We start from the raw sequence: 23,080 nt of genomic DNA on the forward strand, positions 1-23,080 counted from the left end.
ACTCTACCTATCTGTCTTACAGGTTTTTTCTGAGGATCAAAGGAGAGAAAGGGTTGAAAATGTTTTATAGAGTACACAGCATTATTCTACTGTAAAGGATTACTAGTTTTACAGCTGCCAAAATTGCTGTTAAACAGCAGGTCACCTAGGAACTCGCGTTGCCCTGGGGAGGAGCAGTGAATCTGTTACCCCTCCAACTGCCCACCACTGTCAGACTTTGAAGACATAAGTCATGACCTCAGTCTGGTTTGCATGAAGGTTGCATGAACCATCTCAATACACTCAATTAGGAGACCTGGTGTTATTTTTTTAAACACCAGCAGTGAACCCGCACTTGCTTTAATCGTTTCTCAACCTTGACATTTTGGCCAGATCATTTTTTGTTATGGGGCTGTCCTGGACATTCTGTTATGTTTAGCAGCATCCCTGGTGTCCATGTAATAGATGCCAATAGGACGACTCTCCCCGAGTTCTGATCAAAAATATCTCAAGTCACTACCGGATGTCCCCTGGAGTTGGGTGGGGGGACAAAATTACTCCCAGTTCAGACCTCTGCTTTAAAGCAGTTCTGCAAAGTAGGGATTTGTTAATCTATTTTTATGGATGTCAGGATGCAAGTCAAAGGAGGTAAGTAACTTGCTAAGGGTCCTGTCACCGATGTCACCTCCAAGGTACGTGAGGGCACTCTGCGTCTGCCCACAGCCACCACCCAGTCATCAATGGAATCTATTCAGTCATTCAGCAGATATTGGTCGAGCACCTACTATGTGCCAGGCAGTGTTCTAGTTGCCCAGTAAATATCACTGGTATCTGGGTGTGGTGGCTCATACCTGTAGTCCCAGCTACACAGGAGGCTGAGATGGGAGGCTCACTCGAGCCCAGGAGGTTGAGGCTGCAGTGAGTTGTGATCACACCACTGCAGTGGGCAACAGAGATAATTAATTTTATTAAATGTGTATCACCAATACTTGATATCAAGGGATGGAAGGGGAGAACTCTAAAAAGAGACAGCTGTATTTGTTTCTTATTTGCTGCTGTAACAACTTGCTGTAAACTTGGTGGCTTAGTTCTGGAGGTCAGAAATCCAAAATCAGTTTCACTGGTCTAAAATCAAGGCATTGGCAGAACTGCATTCCTTCTGGAGGCTTGAGAGGAAAGCTCATCCCCTTGCCTTTTTCAGACTGTAGAGGCCACCTACATCCCTTGCCTTGTGGTCACGTCCTCCTGTTTCTTTTTTTTTGTTTGTTTTGTTTTGTTTTGTTTTGTTTTGTTTTTGTTTTTTGAGACGGAGTCTCGCTCTGTCGCCCAGGCTGGAGCGCAGTGGCGCGATCTCGGCTCACTGCAAGCTCCGCCTCCTGGGTTTACGCCATTCTCCTGCCTCAGCCTCCTGAGTAGCTGGGACTACAGGCGCCCGCCACCGCGCCCGGCTAATTTTTTGTATTTTTAGTAGAGACGGGGTTTCACCGTGGTCTCGATCTCCTGACCTTGTGATCCGCCCGCCTCGGCCTCCCAAAGTGCTGGGATTACAGGCATGAGCCACCGCGCCCGGCATGTCCTCCTGTTTCAAATCCAGCACTATAGCTCGCTCCTCCCTGACCTCTGCTTCCATTCTTACATATTCTCTATTTGACTTTGATCTTCCTGCTTCTCTCTCATAGGACCCCTGTGATTACATTGGACTCACCTGGATAATCCAGGCTCCTCTCCCCATCTGGAGATTCTTCACCTGATCACATCTTCAAAGTCCCTTTGCCCTGTAAGGCAGCATCTCCACAGCTCCCAGGGGCTAGGATATGGACATCTTTGGGGACCATTTATCCAGCCTACCACAGACTACCCTCTGGCCCCCAAAGATTCATCTCCATCCCACATGCAAAATCCATCCATCCCATCCCAAGTTTTCCAAAACTCTGAATCCATTACCATATCAACTCAAGTCCAGAATATCATCTAAGTCTCATCAGCCCAAAATCTCATCATCTAAATTGGTTATGGGTAAGACCCTGGGTATGACCTATCTTGGGGCAAAACTTTTTCTCATCTATAGATGAGTGAAACTAGAAAACAAGTTATCTGTTCCCAAATATAATGGTGGATCAGGCATAGGATAACAATTAACAACATTCCTGTATGAGTCTGTTCTCACACTGCTAATAAAGACATACCTGAGACTGGGTAATTTATAAGGGAAAGAGGTTTAATGGACTCACAGTTCCACATGACTGGGGGGGCCTCACAGTCATGGCAGAAGGCAAAGAAGGAGCAAAGTCACAGCTTACATGGTGGCAGGCAAGAGAGCTTGTGCAGGGGAACTCCCCTTTATAAAATCAGCAGATCTCGTGAGACTGTTCTCTACCACGAGAACAGTATGGGGAAACTGCCCCCATGATTCAGTTATCTCCACCTGGCCCCGCCCTTGACACATGGGGATTATTACATTTCACGGTGAGATTTGGGTGGGAACACAATCAAATCATATCAAAATTCCCATTTAAAAGGAGGGCAAGTAAAAGGGAAAAAAGAGGAATCACCAAACCCAGGCAATTTTAAAGCCCAATGGGCAAACTCCATTAGCTTTCAAGGCCTGGAAATAATTCTCTGTGGTTCAGGGCTCTGTTCTCTTGGCCCACAGCTTCATCCTTGGAGTCATTCTTCCTTTTTCAGGAAGAGCAGCCTGTGTTTGTAGATGAGCCATTTCATCAGCCAATTTCCTGCCCGTAGAATTTTGGGGAGTCTGACAACCTTCTTTCGTTCTGTTCTTTCTTTCTGCCATTCAGTCCAAGCTGGCAGTGTTTCTCCTGGTATGACATTCTCAGAAGTCATGTGGGACTCCCATGTATGTCTCTAGGATTTGCTCCTTTAGACAAGGGACTCCTCTGCAAATCTTTCCTGGAAAATCCCCCCTCTGTCCTGGCTTCCGCTGAGATGTCTAAGGGGATCCATGAGCCACATGTCTAATCTCCTGAAAGAGCCCTCCATACGACTGAATATTTTGCACTTTGCATCCTTCTGAGGTACAAGAAAAAAGGTTGTCCAGCCACACCTTTAGTTTTCTCTCCATAGCATACTTTCCTGACAGTGAATCTCCTAATTTTAGAATCTTCTGCAATCTGGATAGGCTAAAAATCATCCAAATCGCCAAGTCCTGGTTCCCTTTTCCTTAACAGTTCTTCCCTCAGTCTGTCTCTTTCCTCTCACATTTTGCTTTAAGCAGCAGGAGAAAAACAGACTGAATCTTCAGCACTTTGCTTGGAAATCTCCTGAGTTAAATATCCAAGTTCATCTCTTACATGTTCTGCTTTCCACAACACTGTAGGACACAATTCAGCTAAGATTCTACTGCTACATAACAGGATTCCCTGGGCTCCAGTTTTCAGTTACATGTTCATTTCCTGAGTCCTCACCAGTGGTGTCTGTAACATCTATATTTCTATCATGGGTCTGTGTAGGATGATTTCTCTAAGATGGTAAAAGTGTTCTATACGGTGTTCCTCACTTCCTCCTGAGCCCTCAGGAATTCACAGGTTCCAGGGATTAGGACATGAACATCTTTGGGGAGCCCTTATTCAGCCTACCGCGATAACTGTTATGTTTATTGGTCAATTATCAAACCTTTATTGATTGCTTCTCATTTTTTTAGAACTACATTGGATAGATACTATACAGGCTACAAGGGGTAGTATAGCTAGGCTGACCAAACATACTGGTTTGCCCAAACAGAGTCTCACTATGTTGCCCAGGCTGGTCTTGAACTCCTGGTCTCGAGCAGTCCTTTTGCCTCGGCCTCCCAAAGTGATGGGATTACAAACATGAGCCACTGTCCCAGCTCCGTTTATACTTTTTTTGTCCCAGTGTAAATATAGTAGTGCTCGCTTTCTCTCTGAAATATCTTGGTTTGGGTGATTCATGTCCTGGTCACTCTAAGTATAGATCTTAATGCTTAGCCGTAAGGAATCTACAATTTCATGTAGACAAAAGAAACATGAAAAAAATTGTCAAGCAGTTGTAGTTAAGTGCTAAATAGTATGACATTTAGATGCTGCTCAACACCCTACAATATGCAGGACAGCCCCCAACGACTACCGGCCAGACATTTTACCATCTGGGATTTGAGGGTCATTTGGAGGCCTTTGGGAGTTCATAGTCAAAGCATGGTCCCTGGACCAGCAGTATCAGGATCACCTTATTAGAAATGCATTTCCTCAGGCCCCATCCCAGACCCGCTGAATCAGTGGGTGGGACTCTACAATCTGTTTGAACAAGCCCCAGATTTTAACAAGCCATATTGTCTGTTTCTCTCTCCCTCTCCTTCACATGTGCACTCCCCCCTCCCCCACCCCACCTTCCCCCAGCATCTCCAGGATACAAACACCACAGTTAATATTAACAACACTGCTCTGTCCAGGGAGTTGCTCATTTTCCCCTGCCCTTTGTTTTCTCATCTTCAAAGCAGCGACAACACAAGGGTTGAGATAATATTGTTAAATGTTAGTTTGGGGAGAATAATTCCTCGGTTCAAATGATCTATTTTCAAATAAGTTTTTCTCAAGGTACCATATTTATCTCTCGTCTCTCTTCTGGGCTTTTTGCAGGAGCTGAGAAAAAGCCTGGAACTTAGTGTAAATCTACAAAGGAAACAAAAGGATTGTTCCAGCGATGAGTATGACTCTATCGAGGAAGACATACTCTCCGAGCCTGAGCCAGAGGACCCGGCGCTGGTGGGCCATCCCAGAGATGACCGCCCTCCTTCCAGTGGGGTTTCAACACAGAAAGATGTTCCCGGGGAACAGGAGACAGAAGGACGCTCTGCCCTGGGCCCAGACACCCTCGTGGTGCTGGAATTTAACCCAGCTTCCAAAAGTGAGCTCTGTCTTGTGTATCATTTCTTTGCCATTGGTGTCTCTGCATCTAATAGCAGGACTTAAACTTCCAGTGGTCCTTTGAATTCCACTTTGGTTAGAGTGTCTCACAGGCCAGGGGGGTATATCAGTCAGGTCTCTGTTGATTGCAAGATGCAGAGCTTCCCAAAGGCTTCCTCAGGGCCCTGAAATTCCAGATGGTAAATTCCTGGCAGATAGTTGGAGGTGTCTGTTCTGTACATTGTAAGATGTTTTGCAGCATCTACATACCAGTTGGCTAATACACAGTAGCTTAAGCTAAGAGACTATTTATTGACTTGAGTAACTGAAAGGTTCTGAGATGTAGCAAGACTCATTTTCTCCCCTCTCCCTCTTCCTCTCCCTTTCCCTCTGCCTCTCCATCTCTCTCCCATCTCCTCTCTTCCCACTCCCTTTTCCCTTCTGGCCTCTTCCCTCTCTCTTCTCCCATCTCTGTCTCCCTCTTGCTCTCCTTCTCCTTCTCTGCTTTCCTGGGTCTTGCTTCCATTCTTAGTAGACTATCCAACATACAAAGGCAGAATTGCCTTTAAATAAGACACTGACTTTGCAACCTCTCAGAAAGTGAATTTTTCTTTCCCCAAAGGCCCCAGCAAAAGTCCCGGACCTGGTTCTCTAACCCACAGGGGGTCACATGCTGTCTTGGATTGGATCACCATGGGTCTGATTGGCCAGGTCCAGCCAATAGGACTAAGGGGTGTGGTTATCACCACCCAGCCACATGATAGTGCAGTAAAGCTCTTATCTCCAAAAGAAACTCAAGGTGAACCTGAAGGAGGGAGGATGCTGGCACACACAGGGTCACATGCTGTCTCTGATTGGATCACCGTGGCTCTGATTGGCCAGGGCCAACCAATAGGACTAAGGGGTGTGGTTATCACCACCCAGTCACACGATAGTACAGTAAAGCCCTCATTTCCAAAAGAAACTCAAGGTGAACCTGAAGGAGGGAGGATGCTGACACGCAGAAACAGCAGCGTCCAATGGAGGAGGTTTGTCAAGAAAGATCTTGGAAAGTAGAACAAGCAAAACGGTTGGTGAGGGGCAGGGAGGAGAGAGGAGGACTTGGGAGGTGAAGAGAGGCCTACTTGCAACCGTCTCCATCCTCTGTTCCTAAGCTTTGACTCGGGCTGGTCTGGCCTCTGCCTGCACCTCTGTGTCCTATTCATGTGCACTCTCAAAGCTGGGTGTGCCAAGAGAAGACAATCTTTTCTGAACCATGGTAAACCTAAGGAAAGAGAAATGAGGGAATGTTTGGAATCAGACGCTATGTCAGTTTGTGAGGGTTGCCATGACTAAGTACCACAGACTGGTGGCTTAAGCAGCAGGAATTTACTGTCTCATAGTTCTGGAGACTGGAAGCTTGAGATCAAGAGTCAGTTTCTTCTGAGGCCTTTCTTTGCGGCTTGTAGACGGCCATCTTCCTGTGTCTTCCCGTGATCTTCCCTCTGCGTGTGTCTGTGTCCTAATCTCCTCTTCTTGGGAGAAGTTATATTGGCTTAGAGCCCACCCATTTGACCTTGTTTTTACTTAATTACCTCTTTAAAGACCTTGTGCCCAAATACAGTCAGGGATACTGACAGCTAGGATTTCAGTGTATGAGTTTGGAGGGGGCTGGGCACAGTGGCTCATGTCTGTAATCCCAACAGTTTTGGCAGCCAAGGCGGGAGGATCAGTTGAGTTCCAGATCAGCCTGGGAAACATGGCAAGACCCCATCTCTACAAAAAAATTTTTTAAAAAATTACCCAGACGTAGTAGTGCATACCTTTAGTCCTAGCCACTTGAGAGGCTGAGGCAGGAGGATCACTTAAATCTGAGAGGTTGAGGCTGCAATGAGCCATGATTGTGCCACTGCACTCCAGCCTGGGTGACAGAGTGAGACCCTGTCAAAAAAAAAAAAAAAAGAGTTTGAAGGGGACACAGTTCAGCCCTGGAAAATCCACACCCAATAATGGACATCTCCAGAGAAGACATTTGTCCATCAGACATGCTGTCACCATGTTTGTTCTCACCCCAGACCCTGCTTGGGCTGTTCCCTCTGCCTGGATGACCACAGTCCCTTTCCTCTCCACTCAGAACCCTGAAACCTGGCTCTCTGCTTTTCCCTCCAGACTGTACTCAGAAGTTGCTTCTCGCACAAAGCCTTCTTCACACTCCCACCGCATCCACTTAGGCCAGCTCTCCCCTGTGCTCCCGTAGCGTCATCATGGCGCTGGGTTCACTGGTCCCAGTTGTCTTTCTCTCCACCCACCACACCTCCCCATCCACCAGCCTGTAGACACAGGCCGGCTCTTACCCTCCGCTTCCCCAGCATGCAGCACACGCCTGGCACATTGCAGCCCCTCAGGGAACCTTTGCCAAAGGAACAAAGGTGTTAGGCGCACCTGCGGGAGCAGCAAGTGGTCAGGGCAGTGTTAATAATGGTCCCATGTGGGGCCCACTGGGCCTGCAGATGGCATGGCTGCAGGGGAGACGGGGAGGGAGGGGACGGAGCTCTAAAGAGGTGAGTGAGTCTCCACCCTGGAAAAGCAGGGGACCTGACAGCCATTCCTGGGTGTGAAGGGCCAGGCCACAGAACAGTTGATGCCAGGTACAGTTCGAGTGATGCTGGGGCATAAAGTGAAAAGAGAGAATTTGAATTTCTTGACATTGTGCATGTTTTGTTTTGTTGGTTTTTTCTGAGATAAGGTCTTGCCCTGTCACCCAGGCCGAAGTGCAGTGGCACGATCATAACTCACTGTAGCCTCAAATTCCTGGAAGTGATCCTCCTGCCACAGCCTCCAGAGCAGCTGGGACTACAAGCACGTGCCAACACCCCTGACTTTTTTTTTTTGGTAGGGGGTGGGGACGGAGTCTTGCTCTGTCCCCCAGGCTGGAGTCCAGTGGCACAATCTCAGCTCACTGCAACCTCCACCTTCTGGGTTCAAGCAATTCTCATGCCTCAGCCTCCCAAGTAGCTGGGATTACAGGCGCCTGCCACCATGCCCAGCTAATTTTTGTATTTTTAGTAGAGATGGGGTTTCACCATGTTGACCAGGCTGGTCTCAAACTCCTGACTTCAGGTGGTCCACCTGTCTTGGCCTCCTAAAGTGCTGGGGTTACAGGCGTGAGCCACTGTGCCCAGCCGATTTTTTTCATTTTTCATTTTTTTTTTTTTTTTTAGAGACAGGGTCTCACTATGTTACCTAGGCTGGTCTTTAACTCCTGGGCTCAAGCAATTCCCCCACCACGGCCTCCCAAAGCACCAGGATTACAGGTGTGAGCCACTGCCTGGCCGCCTAGCCAAGAAACATTAAAATTTGAAAACCTGTGCATGTCCTAAAATCTTTTATGTACTTACCAAAATGTGGTGCTGGGCACACCATGGCTCTCGGCAAACTTGTTTCATCGCCTGCATTATTCACATCTCTAATCCCAAACTACACAGAGTAGTTCCATAGACATTTGTTGAATGAGTAAGTGAATGAATAATGAACAAACGCCTGAACAGAATGCCCAACTTGCTTGCGCTCGGTGTCTTACATGAAACATTTGTTTTCCTACAGGTCATAAAAGGGAAAGGAATTTGTCTGCAAAGCGGAAGGACAATGCTGAGGTTTTCATTCCCACCAAATCTGAGCCAAACCTGACTCCCCGAGCCCCTGCTGTGCTCCCAGACCAGGAGAGGATATGCTCCGGTAAGAGTTCTGGGGGCCCCTGAGCAGGGGAGCAGGGCTGGGGCTGGGTCACTCTCTGGGGTGCCGTGATGGGAGGTTGCACTTCATTACCCTCCTTGCAGAGGGCTGAGCTGCCCTTTAGCAAATGTATTAGTCAGGGGTCTGCAGAGCAACAGAATGGAAAGGATATGGAGGGAGAGTGAGAGAGAGAGCTTAGGATAAGGAACTGGCTCATGCAGCTGTGGAGGAGCGAGTCCTCTAGTTCAGGGGCCACCGTGCAGGAGGAGCCTATGTCGGAGGTGAAGTCCAAGGCAGTTGACTGGAGAAGTCGCCCTCACTTGGGGGAGGGCTGGTCTTTTTGTTTGATTCAGGCCGTCACCTGATTGGCCGAGGCCCACTCAGATGGTGGAGGGCAATCTGCCTTACTCTCCTGATGAATATGTTAATGTCATCCAAAAATGCTCTTTCAGAAACACTCAGAATAATCTTTGACCAGTTATCTGGGTTCCCTGTGGCCCAGTCAAGTCAACGCATAAAAGTAACCATGAGAGCGACTTTCTGATTCCACCACCAAGATGTGGTTATCATTGAAAATTTCTTTTATTTATTTATTTATTTTACTCTTAAATGAACTTGCTTACTTCAGATGAGTAATAATGTGTACAAATGGCACACAATTCTGAAGGTACAAAAGAGTTGATGGTGAAAAGACCAGCTTTGTCTACGTTCTAATGACATGAGAGGTTACATTTATTCACTACTTAGGATGAACCAGCCACTATTATAAGCTTTTACTTCTATCATCTCATATAATCCTTATAACTAGCCTTTAAGGTAGGTTCTGCAATTGTCCCCATTTCACAGATGAGGAACTGAGGCACACGGCAGGCAAGTGGCAGCTGAGTCTTTGTAGCAGGGGCTGCCATGTTGGTTTACATTTCAACAAGATTCCTCTGGCTGCCACGTGAAGCCTGGCCTATAGGGAGCTGGGGAGGATGCGAGGTGACCAAGGAAGAGACCAGGTGGTTCAAGATGTAGAGGGTGGGGGCTCAGTCTCGATGTTACCAGGGGATGGATCCAGACAGTCATTGGGCTTGCTAGGGAGCCAGTTGTAGGTATGAGATTAGTTGTGACTTTCTATCTTAAACAACCTAGGGTAAGAACCTGGGTGTTGGGGAGACTGCAGTGATGGGGGGCCATGGCTTCTCATGTGGCTGAGTGCTATGGTTTGAATATTTGCCCCCTCCAAGACTCATGTTGAAATTTAATCCCTAATGTGGCAGTATTGAGAGGTGGGCCCTTCAAGAGGTGAAGAGGTCATGAAGCTTGTCCAGTGGATTAATGCATTGATGGATTAATGGATTAAAGGGTTATCATGGGAGTAGGACTGGTGGCTTTATAGGAAGAGGAAGAGAGACCTGAGCTAGCACACTCATCCCCTCACCATGCACTGCCTCGGGACTCTGCAGAGTCCCCACCAGCAAGAAGGCCCTCATCAGAGGCAGCACCCTTGACCTTGGACTTCTCGGCTTCTATAAGAAAGAAATTCCTTTCCTTTTGGTATTACCTAGTTTCAGTTATTCTGTTGTAAACAACAGAAAACAGACTAAGACACTGGGGTAGGATCTGAGTCTGTGTCACTAGCAAAGGAGACTGAGGCAACCCAGGTCCCGGAGCTGGGATCTGTGCGTGCACAAGCCATGCAGTGCCAAGACCCCTGTCCTAGGTCTCTGTAACAACCAGGAAGAACTGTGGCCAACTGGAACCTGCATCCCAGTGGGGCCTTCAAAGTCCCACAAGCAGTGGCTCAAACAATGGAAATGTATCATCTCACAGTTCTCGAGGCTGGAAGTCTAAATTCAAGGTGTTGGAGGAGCCAGACTCCAATGGGGCAGAGCTAGCCCCAGACTGGTTGCTGGGGACCTTTTGGTGGGACCCAGAGCCTGGAAAGAGGCCTGCCTGGGGCCCGAGGAAGGTAGGAGTGGGAGGCAACCCTGTGGCATGTCAAGGTTCCTGCAGCCGATAGCGTCACAGAGCGTCACGCTCGCATTGTTCAATAGATAACGGAGAAATGATCTGTAGGGGTCAAGAGCCAAATAGAACATGTAAGATGTCAGAAAAGTCTGACAAATTTTGGTTCTGTCAGCTTTGGTGAGATGGGAGCCGGGAAGGGGATAGAGAGGAGAAGGAGGCATGGGGCGAGATGAAGGCCTGAGTCCGCTCTTGGAGCTCCCTCAGCAGGTGGGGAGTGGGGGTGGCAGTCCCAGGTGCTATTGTTCCTTCTGCATCTCCTGGATTGGCCTCACCGACTGCTGTTCAGGTTGACAAGTCTCCAGTCTATGCTGCTGGTACTGTCTTCACTATCTGAGCCAATCTAAATGGGTTTTCAGAAGTTCCTCCAAAACAAGTTGGTAAAAAAGTATGCCACTGCACGAACCCCCCTAGAACCCCTAGTAGGGCAGGGATGGCTCAGTGGTGGTCGTGTACCTTTCCCAGCATCCTACTAAGCTAGCCGGGACTTCCCTCTTTTGTATATGTGCCAAGTTTGCTTTTTTTTCCATATTCAAGTAACAAAATTAAGAGTCAATACTTACAAAGCACTGAACTAGCTCCCAAGCTGTGTGTAGGACCACATATGTAATCTTGCATTTAATTATCCACACAGCCCCATGCAATAGATACTGCTATTATCAATATTATTGTACAGAGGAGATGGAGGCACAGAGAGGTTAAGGAATCTGTCCAAGGTCACACAGCCTGTAAGTGATGAAGCCAGTATTTGAGAACCTGGACTGCAGAATCTCTGCTCTTAACTACTCCACTATAAGCCCCTCGTGTGCCAACTGAACTATTATTTGCTTAATTACCCACATTAGTTACCACTTACTTAATACCCACATCAGCCTAGTCCTAAGCAGTAACATGCCTGAAAATCGGAGGTTTGAGTCACTTGTTATACTTTTTTCTCATGCTCATCAATATAAATATATTACTATTAGTATTTTAAAAGTTGAATCGGGTATCAACTAAAATCATCTGGCATAGTGCGTTAGTTTGCTAGGGCAGCCATAACGAAGTACCACAATCAGAGTGGCTCAAGCAATGGAGACGTATCATCTCACAGTTCTCAAGGCTCCAAGCCTAAATTCAAGGTGTTGGCAAGGGTCATTTTCTGAAGGCACTGGGGAGTGGTCCATTCCAGGCCTCTCTCCTAACTTCTGACAGTTCCTTGGCTTGTGGCAACATAACTCCAATCTGTACATGGTATTCTCCATGTATGTCTCTGTCTCTGTGTCCAAATTTGCCATTTTTATAAAGACAGAGAAAAGCCCAACCTAATGGCTTCATCTTAACTTGATCATCTGCAAACGCCCTATTTCCAAATAAGGTCACAGTCACAGGTACTAAGGGTTAGGGCCTCAGTGACCTTTTTAGGGGACACAGTTCAACCCATAATATATGCTTTCATGTCCAGCACTTTGAGAAACAGAGCTTAATTAATTTATGATCTGCCTTTCTCCAAAAAGTTCTGACATGGACTAACAAATTTTATATACAGTAGGTAGTGCAAGACTTTGAAAAGTCTTTCACGAGGTCGGGCGCAGTGGCTCACGCCTCTAATCCGCGCACTTTGGGAGGCAAAGGTCGATGGATCGCTTGACCCCAGGAGTTCGAGACCAGCCTGGGCAGCGTGGCAAAACCCCATCTCTACTAAAAACACACAAAAAATAACCTGGGCATGGTGGCACACACCTGTAATCCCAGCTACTCGGGAGGCTGAGGCAGGAGAATGGCTTGAACCCGAGGGGCAGAGGTTGTAGTGAGCTGAGATTGCACCACTGTACTCCAGCCTGGGCAACAGAGCGAGACTCTGTCTAAAAAATAAATAAAATAAATAAATAAATAAATAAATAAATTGAGGAAATGAAATCGGAGAGAAAACAAGAGTAGAAAAATAAGATGAAACCAGGGGGTGAACAAATGAATGCCTAAAGTAGTCACAGTTGTAACACTGAGCTTCCTGGCCACCGTGGCAAAGCAGCATGCGTTCATATAAAAAACACATGTCACTGGGTCCATTTAATACAGATCACATTACCAGCTGTCCCTGGTATTTATTTCCTAGGGCGGTTTGTTCCATCATTACTCTTAAAGAGGATACTATTTTAGGTAGTGGAATTCTTATTTTGAAAGGTTTGGAGCTCAGCCTTTCCTTCTTCAATATACTTGGCTCTAACATAAGTCAAATTTGAAGAAAGAGTTCTGTGGCTAAGAGGAAAGCTGAAAAGCCTGGCATTGTCACTACTCTCACACTGAAATGGGATTGTGGTAGAGCCACATCTCACCTAGATATTAGGCTGTAAAGGCTGTAAAGTGCAGGAGACCAGAGTTACCCTTAGAAATCCCTGAAATTGATGAGTAAGTGCAGCATGTAGGGTTTATATAGATGACCTCATACAGATATATCAGCTCTCAGTAAGCCCAAGACAGTCAGTCTCTCCTCCAGTGTGGGAAAAATCACAGCTTCTTGGCTGAGCCCCAGAAGAAGCAGTTGGCCTTGTTTAACGTCAAGGTTGTAGGGGAAATGTGTGTTTTTAGACACCGGCATTAGGCGCAGGGCACTGGGATGTTCACACCACCAGAGGCACAAGGAACCTGAAACTTCCTAAACGTGCGGCAGAATCACAAACCAAGTCACTCTCCTTCAGACGACATCTGGAGGGTGGGCTGCTTATATGCTTTACTCTGTATCTGGGGCCAGGGAGGGATGTCATTTTTGGTACACACAGAATTTGACTTTTTGTATCTTCTAAGGGAATTGAACCTTTTATCATTATGTGTTGTCTCTCTAGTAATGCTTTTTGCCTTAAAGTCTACTTTGTCTGACATAAAGCTACTTCCAGCTGTCTTTTGGTTAGTGTTTATATGGTGTACTGTTTTTTATCCTTTCACTTTCAAACTTTCTGTATCTTTATATTAAGGTTTGTCTTACAAGCAGCATGTAACTGGTATTTAGTTTTATCTTCTAACAATCTATGCGTTTTAATGGGGGCATTTAGTCCATTTATGTTTAATGTAATTGCTGATATTTGTGAGTTTACATCTACTATCTTATTGTTTGCTTTTTATTTGTTCTTCCTGTTTTATGTTTCTCTTTCTCTCCTTTCTTGCCTTCCTCTGAACTGATTGCTTTGTATTATTTCTCTTTTTTCCTCTCTATTAGCTTGTTAGTTATACATTCTTTTTTTATTATTATTCTAGTCATTACCAAAGATTACAACATGCATTCTTGACTTATTAGGGTTTACTTTAAATTAGCAAGTTTACCACTTCTCATTTAGTGGAAGTATCTTACAAACTCTAGCTCCATTTTCTCCTTTCCCAACTTAAATACTATTGTCATGCATTTTAACTCTCTCTAGCTTTTAAACACCACTAAACATTTTTCTAGTGATTATTACTACTGATTCTTATTACTAGACGTTATTACTATTTTATATAATCAGTAGTAATTTGGATTCGCCCACATTGTTAACCTTTCTGTGCCCTTCACTCCTGGCTACTTCCAGGTCACCCTCACTCCCAGACTGTAGCCTCTGAGCTTGTTGCAAGCTCTGCTCAACTTCTCAGCCTTGTGGCAGCTCTCATCAGAATCAGTAGCACCGTAAAAGGAAAGGCCTCCAAGAGGTTGGATCTACGTCTCTGAGTTTCTTTCTCCAGTGTACTATTACCCCTATAATTCTTCACAGCCCTGTTCACTCTCCATGCCTTCAAACAGATCTCTTTTCTTCAAATAGATGTTTTAAATATTTAAAAATATTTTCTAGGTTTCCTAGTTGTGTTCCAGAGAGAGGTTGGTCCGAATTAGGTAGTCTGCTATTCCAGAAGTGTAACCTTTTGCTTGTACCCCATAAAGAGTTATTTCTCCCCTTGCCCCTTTTTCTTAGGCTAAGCCCATAAAATTGAACTTGTGTCAATTAAATGTGCGTGTGATGCAACTCCAAGAGAGCTTCATTCCTTTCTATCACTGCAACTGTCCCTAGCTCTAATGAAAGGGCCTCATGTCCTGTGTGACTCCAGCCTCAATCCATAAGCCTTCCAAAAAAGCTAATATAATCTCCTTCCAGAAACCTGTTGTCTTCTTGAGGATGAAAGAACATTAGTCTTTAATGCAGAAAGTTTACCGTCCAAGTTGTCAGAGTGCTCCAGGAAAGTGATATATCTAAACCACTTTTCCCAGACAAGCTGCCAAGCACAGAAATAAAGCAACACCCCTCAGTGCGAGTGAATTAGAGGAACTCGACAGCCCTGTACTTCACGTTCCTGTCAGGAAAACCCACAACAGCAAGACCATTCTGCCAAAGTCCAGAGACTCCTAATATATTAGCCAGCGCCCATTAACAGCAAGTGGCAGAAACCCTAATCGGCCTAAGCAACAAAGGAGAATGTCTTGCTCACAGACCTGAAAATTCCAGAAGGGTAGATTTGGCCCCAGGGATGGTGGGATCCTGGTGCTCAGATGGTCTCTTGGGAAGCTGTTCCATCACTTAGCTTTACACTTCTCTAGTCCACAGGTTCTCAAACTTGGACATGCATCAGAATTACTTTTGCAAAGCCAATTAAAACATAGATTATTGGCCAAGCATGGTGGCTCATACCTGTAATCCTAGCACTTTGGGAGGCTGAGGCAGGAGGTTCATTTGAGCCCAGGAGTTCAAGACCAGCCTGGGCAGTGTAGTGAGACCTTGTCTCTATTTTGTTCTTAAATAAAATAATAATTTAAATAATCAGATTGGCCGGACATGGTGACTCTCACCTGTAATCCCAGCACTTTGGGAGGCTGAGGAGGGTGGATCACCTAAGGTCAGGAGTTCAAGACCAGCCTGACCAATATGGTGAAACCCCATCTCTACTAAAAATACATAAGTTAGCCAGGCATAGTGGCGGGCACCTGTGGTCCTAGCTACTCAGGAGGCTGAGATAGGAGAATTGCTTGAACCCAGGAGGCAGAGGTTGCAGTCACCCAAGATCGCGCCACCGTGCTCCAGCCTGGGCAACAGAGCAAGACTCCGTCTCAATAAATAAATAAAATAAAATAAATCAGATTATTGGGCCCCAATCCTAGAATTTCTGCTTCAGTGTCTCTGAGGTAGAGGTAAGTGTTTTAATTCCTAGCAAGTTCCCAGGTGATCCTGACATTACTGGTTCAGAGAACACACTTTGAGACCCACATCTCTAGTTACTACCAGGCAGCCATTTCATTTGTGGCCCAGAGATGGCCCCCAGTGGCTCCAGGCTTCCTTTACTATCTGCTTTGCAATCCTCAGGTGAGAGAGACAGTTCTTTTCCTAGTTCGAGAACCAGCTCTCTCCTGAACCAGCCTCCCTCCTCCACGGTCAGGGAGAGGCAGTCTGGCATGGTCCAGGTTGAGCCAGCAGTGGGGTCAGATCTGTACAGATCCACTCCAGTCAGGGCCAGGAGTGGGGTCATATCCACCCAAAAGGCTGAGAAAGGTGAGGAAAGAATGGTTCCCTGGAGGAAGCCATGGGTACTGTGAAGATCATGGTGCCAGACAGACAAAAGCCACTGCTATCCATTTCATATCTGGCCAGGCATGGTAGATCATGTCTGTAATGCCAGCATTTTGGGAGGCCGAGGCAGGCGGATCACTTGAGGTCAGGAGTTTGAGACAAGCCTGGCCAACATGTCAGAACCCCGTCTGTACTAAAAGTATGAAAATTAGCTGGGTGCGGTGGCATGTGCCTGTTGTCCCGGCTACTCAGGAGGCTGAGGTTGGAGAATCACTTGAACCTGGGAAGTGGAGGTTGCAGTGAGCTGAGATCACGCCACTGGACTCCAGCCTGGATGACAGAGTGAGACTCCATCTCAAAAAAGAAGTCAGCCACATAGGACATTTTGCCACAGATTCTACAGAGGCAGTGTAGAGCAACGGACTATAATATCCAAGAGTAGAAGTCATTTAGTCTGGGGGCCTTGATTGCTGTCCTTGAAAATCACCTACACTCCTGGGCTCAAGGAGAGACAATGGCAGAATGAAGACAGTTAGGGCTGCAGACAGCACCTGCCATCAAGACAAGTCCCAAAAGAAGCTTTAGAGATGAGAAGAGCACAGGCCTTGACAAGCCAAGTCTGTCGGCTAACTATTACTGCCTGACAACCCACCCCAAAATGTAGTGGCTTAAAACAGCAACCGTTTTATGATTGCTCATGAGTCTGTGGGTGGACTGGGCTGTTCTCTAGTGAGCTAGCAGGTGGCTAGGCCAGATGGTCTAGGACAGCCTTACTCACATGTCTGGCAGTTTTGTTTGTCCTGAGGACCTTGGCTAGGACAGCCCATCTTGGTCCCATAGAGTCTTATTCTCTAGCACTGGTGATTTCAGGGCAGCAAGAGAGGACAAGCCCATGCCTGGGTACTTTTTAAAGACTGCTTGGTCATGATTACTAATGTCCTGTTAGCCAAAGAAAGTCACCAGGCAAGGCTGGCTGCCATGCCTCATGCCTGTAAGCCTAGCAGTTTGGGAGGCCGAGGCGAGAGGATCACTTGAAACTGGGAGTTCAAGACCAGCCTGGGCAACAAAGTGAGACCTCATCTCTACAAACAATAATAATAATAATAATAAAGTTAGCTGGGTGATGTGGTGCATGCCTATGGTCCCAGCTACACAGGAGGCTGAGGCAGGAGGATGACTTGAGCACAGGGAAGTCAAGGCTACAGTGAGCCATACTCATTCCATGGCACTCCAGCCTGGGTGACAGAGTGAGACCCCATCTTAGATAGATAGATAGATAGATAGATAGATAGATAGATAGATAGAAAAATAAATAAAAATAAAATGAAAGCCACCAGGCCAAGCCCAGGTAGAGAAACAGACACCACCTCCTAATGGAAAATGCTACAAAATCACATCGCAGCAGTCCACATACAGGGATGGGGGAATTCGTGGTCACTTGCTGCCGTTTCCGATGCCATAGGAAGTAGGTAGCCTGATAACATTGGCCCATTTTGAAATGCATGGAGGATTTGGAGCACTCAGGCTTAGAACATTGTCCCAGGGCACACTCTCCCTTCCCCACCTCCCTCTTGGCTTTTAGAAGTGAGTGTGGACATCTGAAGACAAAACAGGGCTACGTCTACCATTTCCCTGCACTTTTTGCCACACAACATAGTGTACAGCTTCAAGGCCTACCAGGCATGTGACCACAGGGAGTGGGGTGCACTGTGGAAACTGGAGCACTTCGGCCCCGTCGAAAGGGGGCGCCATCACCCAGCTCCAGCCAATGGTTCCCATGTGTGAATACTGTTCCAGGGTTGCCATTGCCAGATGGTATTACTTTTTCAGGAGATGCCAGGAATCCCAATTTTCAGGTGGATTTCCTTTTTTTTTTTTTTGAACTTGGCATCTATTTTCAATTTTTCTAAAAAAGTGAAAGTGACACAATACATCTCTGTAAGCAGGTTATGCCTGTGGGCTGCTGGTTTATGATTGCTATAATAGACCCTTGTCCTTAAATTTCATATTCACCGTTTCGGTGGCTTCCGAGGTGACCTCCAAGGCCCCTTGCTTGTAGTAAGGGGTAATTTTGCTGAGACTCTGAATTTGAGCTTTTCAAGTCACAGCTGGTGGCTGGTGAGCCAACCAGTGGCCTCGTGCCCTCACATCTTCTTTGTGACATGTGTTGCATTCATGGTAAATTTCCTGAATTGATACACCTTTTGTTTGTCTGTGAGAGAGAAGAAAGCCAAACAGTGGTGAAGCGAAGAGAAAGCGAAGTTATCGGAAGAGGAATGGTTCTCAACCAGAAAAGAGCAGTTTGGGAGAAGTTAAAATGTTCTATTTGGCTTTTGCTGGTGGCACAAATTGACTGTGTGAATAGATCCACCATCCTCTAGATCTGTGATGGGAATAAATCCACCATCATGGGGTGTTCAGGCTAGCATTCACCCAAGTGAGCGATGAGAGCATCAAAAAGAATTAAAAGGTGGTTACCTCGTGCGTGCGTGCATGCAGTGTGAGGGAGTGTCCAGAGGGAATGTGATTTTGGAGAACGCGGGCACCGTGTAGGACGGTTCTGGAAAGCCAGGATGGGAAAAGCTCTGGTAGTGGAGCGGCAGCGTTGACTTTCACTTGGAGACAGGGTGATGTAATTTTAAAAGGCACCTTCTTAGCATAATATGACTCAAAGGGCACAGGCAGCTCCTGGTGATCATGCTGCTGCTGGAGGAGCATTTCCTCCCGAATGAAAGATTTGCTCAGGGGCAACAGGGTCTGTGCAGATAAAACTGGTCTCTACTGAAGAAAGATGCCTTTGTGAATCTCCTTGTCTAAGAGGAAGTGAGCATAGGGCTGCAGCGGCCAAGGACAGATCGTCCCACCTGCTCACAGGTCATGAGACGAGCTTCCAGGCTACCTCAGAGGCCCATTGTTCCATCCCAGCCCCAGACTGATGAGGCACAAGAGGAACAGGCTCTTGCCCAAAGATTGGCAATAAAAAGATAAGGGTCATCACATGGTTCTTTTTAGACAAATTTTATAAGTGCTCTATGCGAGAAATGGCGAAGGAGCTTGTGAATTTCAGGTTCTGCTTGTCCTGGTGCTGCCCAAGCCTTCTACCAACGCTGGTGTTTGCACCCCACGTGTCAGGTGCTGGCTTATTTGTTTAGCTTTGCACACAATCTTGGTCCCTTATTTATGGAATTGTCTATAGGGTCTAAAGGGAGCTTGAGTTTTTCAACTGTGCTTTACTGCAGATGATGGAGAGAACCATGTGGTTTGGTGATATTCACAAATACTTAGATTTACAAGGTTTGGGGTTGAAGTCATTTTTCATCCATCCATTCAGCAAAAATTATAATGCCAGGCATCAGGGATATAACAGTAAACAAGATGGGTATGATCTCATGAAGTAGGTGAGGCTCTACAAGAACTGAGCCCACAACCTCTCCACCCTCATTGCTAACCATCCTTCCCCTTGCCCCCCATTCCAGCCTCCTTGCCACGCCTCAGTGTGCTGAGCTTGGCCCACCAGGGCCTTGGCACCTGCTGTTCCAGGCGGAGGGAACAGCAGGGTATTCCCAGGGCTCACTGCCTTCATGTCCCTACTCAGATATCCTCTTCCCAAATGGTACATCTCAAATAACCCCTGTGTGTCCCCTCCCGTCACGAGCAGCCCCTTACCCTCTGCATATTCCTGACCCGTGTCTGTCTCTGCTTTGTGACTACGAAGTCAATGAGGGCAGAAGTGTGCCTGTTCCTCCAACCCCTGTACCCCCACACCAAGAGCAGCATCTCACTCAACCAAAGAAGCTCACTGCATAGTGCAGGTCGCAAGCCTGGTAACAAAGTACCTTTGACTTTGTGGATAACCCATTTCCGCAGTAGGGGCGAGGGTGCGTCTATACCTTGGGGTGTTTTGGCTTCAGCTCCAGTATAGCTCAAAACCACATCCTTCAGCTTCCTTCACTCCTTTTTCTGGTCCTTCTAGCTATTTCAGGGACCTGATCCTTTTTGCACTGAGGAAGATACTGGTGAGGTCTTCCCCATCCTTTTACCTGTTGCTTGTTTCCATAACAATAAGAACGTGCAACACAGCTTGCTAAACAGAGCTTCTTCCAAACCTCATTCTCAGCCCATGTTTGTTTTACTTTCTCATCTCTCCTGTTGCCCAGCAGGCCAAGTGATAGATGAGAAGGGCAAAGCAGCCTCCAGTGGGCGAGCAGAATCCCTGGCTCACGTGTCTGGCAGCTCCTTACCTCTCTGTCCTCGGGAGCAGCATCAGGGATGATGACAAGAGACTGTACATCAAAGTCTGAAAATGGCCCACTTGATTTTTTTTTTTTTTTTTTTTTTTGAGATGGAGTCTTGCTCTGTGGCCCAGGCTGGAGTGCAGTGGCACGATCTCGGCTCACTGCAACCTCTGCCTCCCGGGTTCAAGCAATTCTCCTGCCTTAGCCTCCCGAGTAGCTGGGATTACAGGCACCCGCCACCACGCCTGGCTAATTTTTGTATTTTTAGTAGAGATGGGGTTTTACCATGTTGACCAGGCTGGTCTTGAACTCCTGACCTCAGGTGATCCACCAGCCTCAGCCTCCCAAAGTGCTGGGACTACAGACGTGAGCCACTGCGCCCTGCCCCATTTGATGTTTATTGCACAGAGCAGCCATCCACAGGTGCTGTGGAGGTTCCTCCAGGTGCCTTGACCCTTCTCAGGGAGCAGCTGGGACGTGCCCTGGCCTGTACTAGAACAGCCGGTGTTGGCCCTCACGACATTTCTTAAAAACTGGAAGACGTTATGAACAAATAAAATTCAGGGGATTTCACATAAATTTCAGATGCTAGCTTTTCTTAGGGGGAAAAAAAAGCATTTGGTAACACTAGGAGTGCAGTCCTACAAGGCAAACATTGGCTGGAGCTGGGAGGTGGCTTCTATTCAGTGGCACTCGGCCCCTGGCATTCAGTGACACTAAGATGGTCCCTGGGGCATTTGCACTCACAGCCCCTTTCTTGGGTGCCTGGCAGAACTTGCTATCCCTTCGTTTTAGGTTAGCATTCCCATAAAACCCGCCATCCCCATCAGCCCAGTGCCTGGCTGTACTAGAAAGCAGCCCAGTAGAGCCTCCGGGTGTCTCCTGCCCTCTCCTGCCAGTGACATTCTTGATGTTGCTACCCGAACATTCAGACACAGCATTCTAATGGGGCGTAGCAAGAAAGTCAAGTGCTTCAACAGGAACCCTTAATAATCAACAGCCGATGGTTTGCTAAGGTCCTGAGAAGGGAAGCATGCTGTTTTTCAGCCAGCCTTGCACCAGGTCACAAGTATACACAGATCCCCCAAGACGTCATACCTGTAAATTTCATTAGTTTGTTATAGGCCAGCATGAATACCAATCTTTGGTACCCTTAAATGATCCAATCCAGTTGCCTATGTTAAATTTACATCTCCAGGCCAGGCATGATAGCTCATGCCTGTAATCCCAGCACTTTGGGAGGCTGAGGCAGGTGGATCACTTGAGTCCAGGAGTTTGAGACCCGCCTAGGTAACATGGTGAAACCCCATCTCTACAAAAAATGCAAAAATTAGCCGGGCGTGGTGACATGTTCTTGTAGTCCCAGCTACTTGGGAGGCTGAGGCTCAAGAATTGCTTGAACCTGGGAGGTGGAGGATGCAGTGAGCCGAGATTGTGCCATTGCACTCCAGCCTGGGCAACAAGGGAGACCCTGCCACAGTAAATAAATTAATTAACTAATTAATTAATTTACATCTCTAGCCTAGGCCCTCTCTCAAACTCTGGATTCCTGTGTGCACAGGTCAATTCAACAGCTCTGTTCTGGTGCCACACTCACATCCTGAACCCAGTTTGTCCCAAACTGAGCCCTCTGCTCCTCCCAGACTTCCTCCACCCACAGCCTTCCACAGCTCAGCAGAAAGCAGTCACGTCTTCCACTTCAAGCCGTCACCCATGGAGTCACCCATAACTCCTCTCTTCCTGTCCCATCCACAGCTGGAAGTCCTGTTGGTCTGTCTCTGGCAGATGCCCGTAATCTGACCACATTCTGTGTCCTGTCCACCACTGTTGCCTCCTGTCGCCTGGACAACTGCAGTAGCCCCTGACCATCTCCCTGCTTTCGCCCCTACCTCCTTTCAGTCTTTTCTCCACTCTGTACCTACATCAGATCTGGTCTTCCTCTGCTCTGAATTCCTCAGTGGCTCCCCATTTCCCTCAGAGCATGGGCCTTCCAGTGCCCTCCAAGGCCCTGCATGACCTGCCCTCCGCCAACCCCTCTCAGTCCTTCTGTCAGCCTATACCCCTGCTGGCTCCGCTCCAGCCCCGTGGGTACCTGGCTGCTCCGAGAACACATCACATGCCTCCCATCTTTGCGCTGGTGCCTGGAGCACACTTCCCTGGTCATCTGCGAGGCTCTCTCTGCGCCTGATACCCGCACTCCAGATCTCCCTGACCCCGATCTGCTTTGCGTGGTTTTTCATGTCAGTTTCCACGTCAAACACTGTGTTTTAAATTTATTATTTCTCCAGCTTATGGTCTCTCACTGTGTGAGTGAGGGACTTGGTTTCTCTGGTCACTACTGTGTCACCAGTGCCAAGAACAGAGCCTGGCACAGATAAATATTTCCCCAAGGGTTGAGATTCAGTAGGTAAACTCTCTTTAAGCACCCCAAAGAAATATTTGGAGCAGTTCTATATTTTAATGGAGTATGTTTTAGTATGAAAAAAATCCAAACATAAATAATTGAGAGGATGTTACAGTGACCTCCCCTCCCCGCCCCAATGTATCCATCCATTACCCACCCTTGGCAATAATCAATTTGCAGCCAAGTTCATTTCATCATCACCCCTACCCATTCCCCAGATTTTTAGGAAGCAAATCAAAGCCTTCATATAATTTTATCTGCAGATATTTTAGTATTCTTTTCTTTTTAGAGCTTCATTGTACTCTGTTGGGTGGGTGTACCATAATTTATTTTATTAGATGCTTAGTCTTATTAGGT

At 47.0% G+C, this 23,080-nt stretch overlaps 2 protein-coding genes across 10 annotated transcripts in view; one reads left to right on the forward strand and one right to left on the reverse strand.

The window, feature by feature from the left end:
* The window catches only part of KATNIP (katanin interacting protein), a 233,399-nt gene that overhangs the window by 125,155 nt on the left and 85,164 nt on the right, over window positions 1-23,080 (forward strand). For all 9 annotated transcript variants that reach the window (XM_015125838.3, XM_015125837.3, XM_077985648.1 and 6 more), the window contains 2 exons: window positions 4,593-4,860; window positions 8,442-8,573. In XM_015125838.3, coding sequence (XP_014981324.3) covers window positions 4,593-4,860; window positions 8,442-8,573 — 400 coding nt within the window. The remainder of the gene's footprint in view (window positions 1-4,592; window positions 4,861-8,441; window positions 8,574-23,080) is intronic.
* Window positions 1-23,080, reverse strand: part of LOC144337950 (uncharacterized) — a 48,957-nt gene that overhangs the window by 3,123 nt on the left and 22,754 nt on the right. The window contains exons 2-3 of the transcript XR_013411613.1: window positions 6,662-6,779; window positions 1,685-1,754 (exon numbers count right to left, since the gene is read on the reverse strand). The gene's annotated coding sequence lies outside the window, so the exon portion shown is untranslated. The remainder of the gene's footprint in view (window positions 1-1,684; window positions 1,755-6,661; window positions 6,780-23,080) is intronic.

Source organism: Macaca mulatta, chromosome 20, assembly GCF_049350105.2.
Source record: "Macaca mulatta isolate MMU2019108-1 chromosome 20, T2T-MMU8v2.0, whole genome shotgun sequence".
Classification (NCBI taxonomy): Eukaryota; Metazoa; Chordata; class Mammalia; order Primates; family Cercopithecidae; genus Macaca; species Macaca mulatta.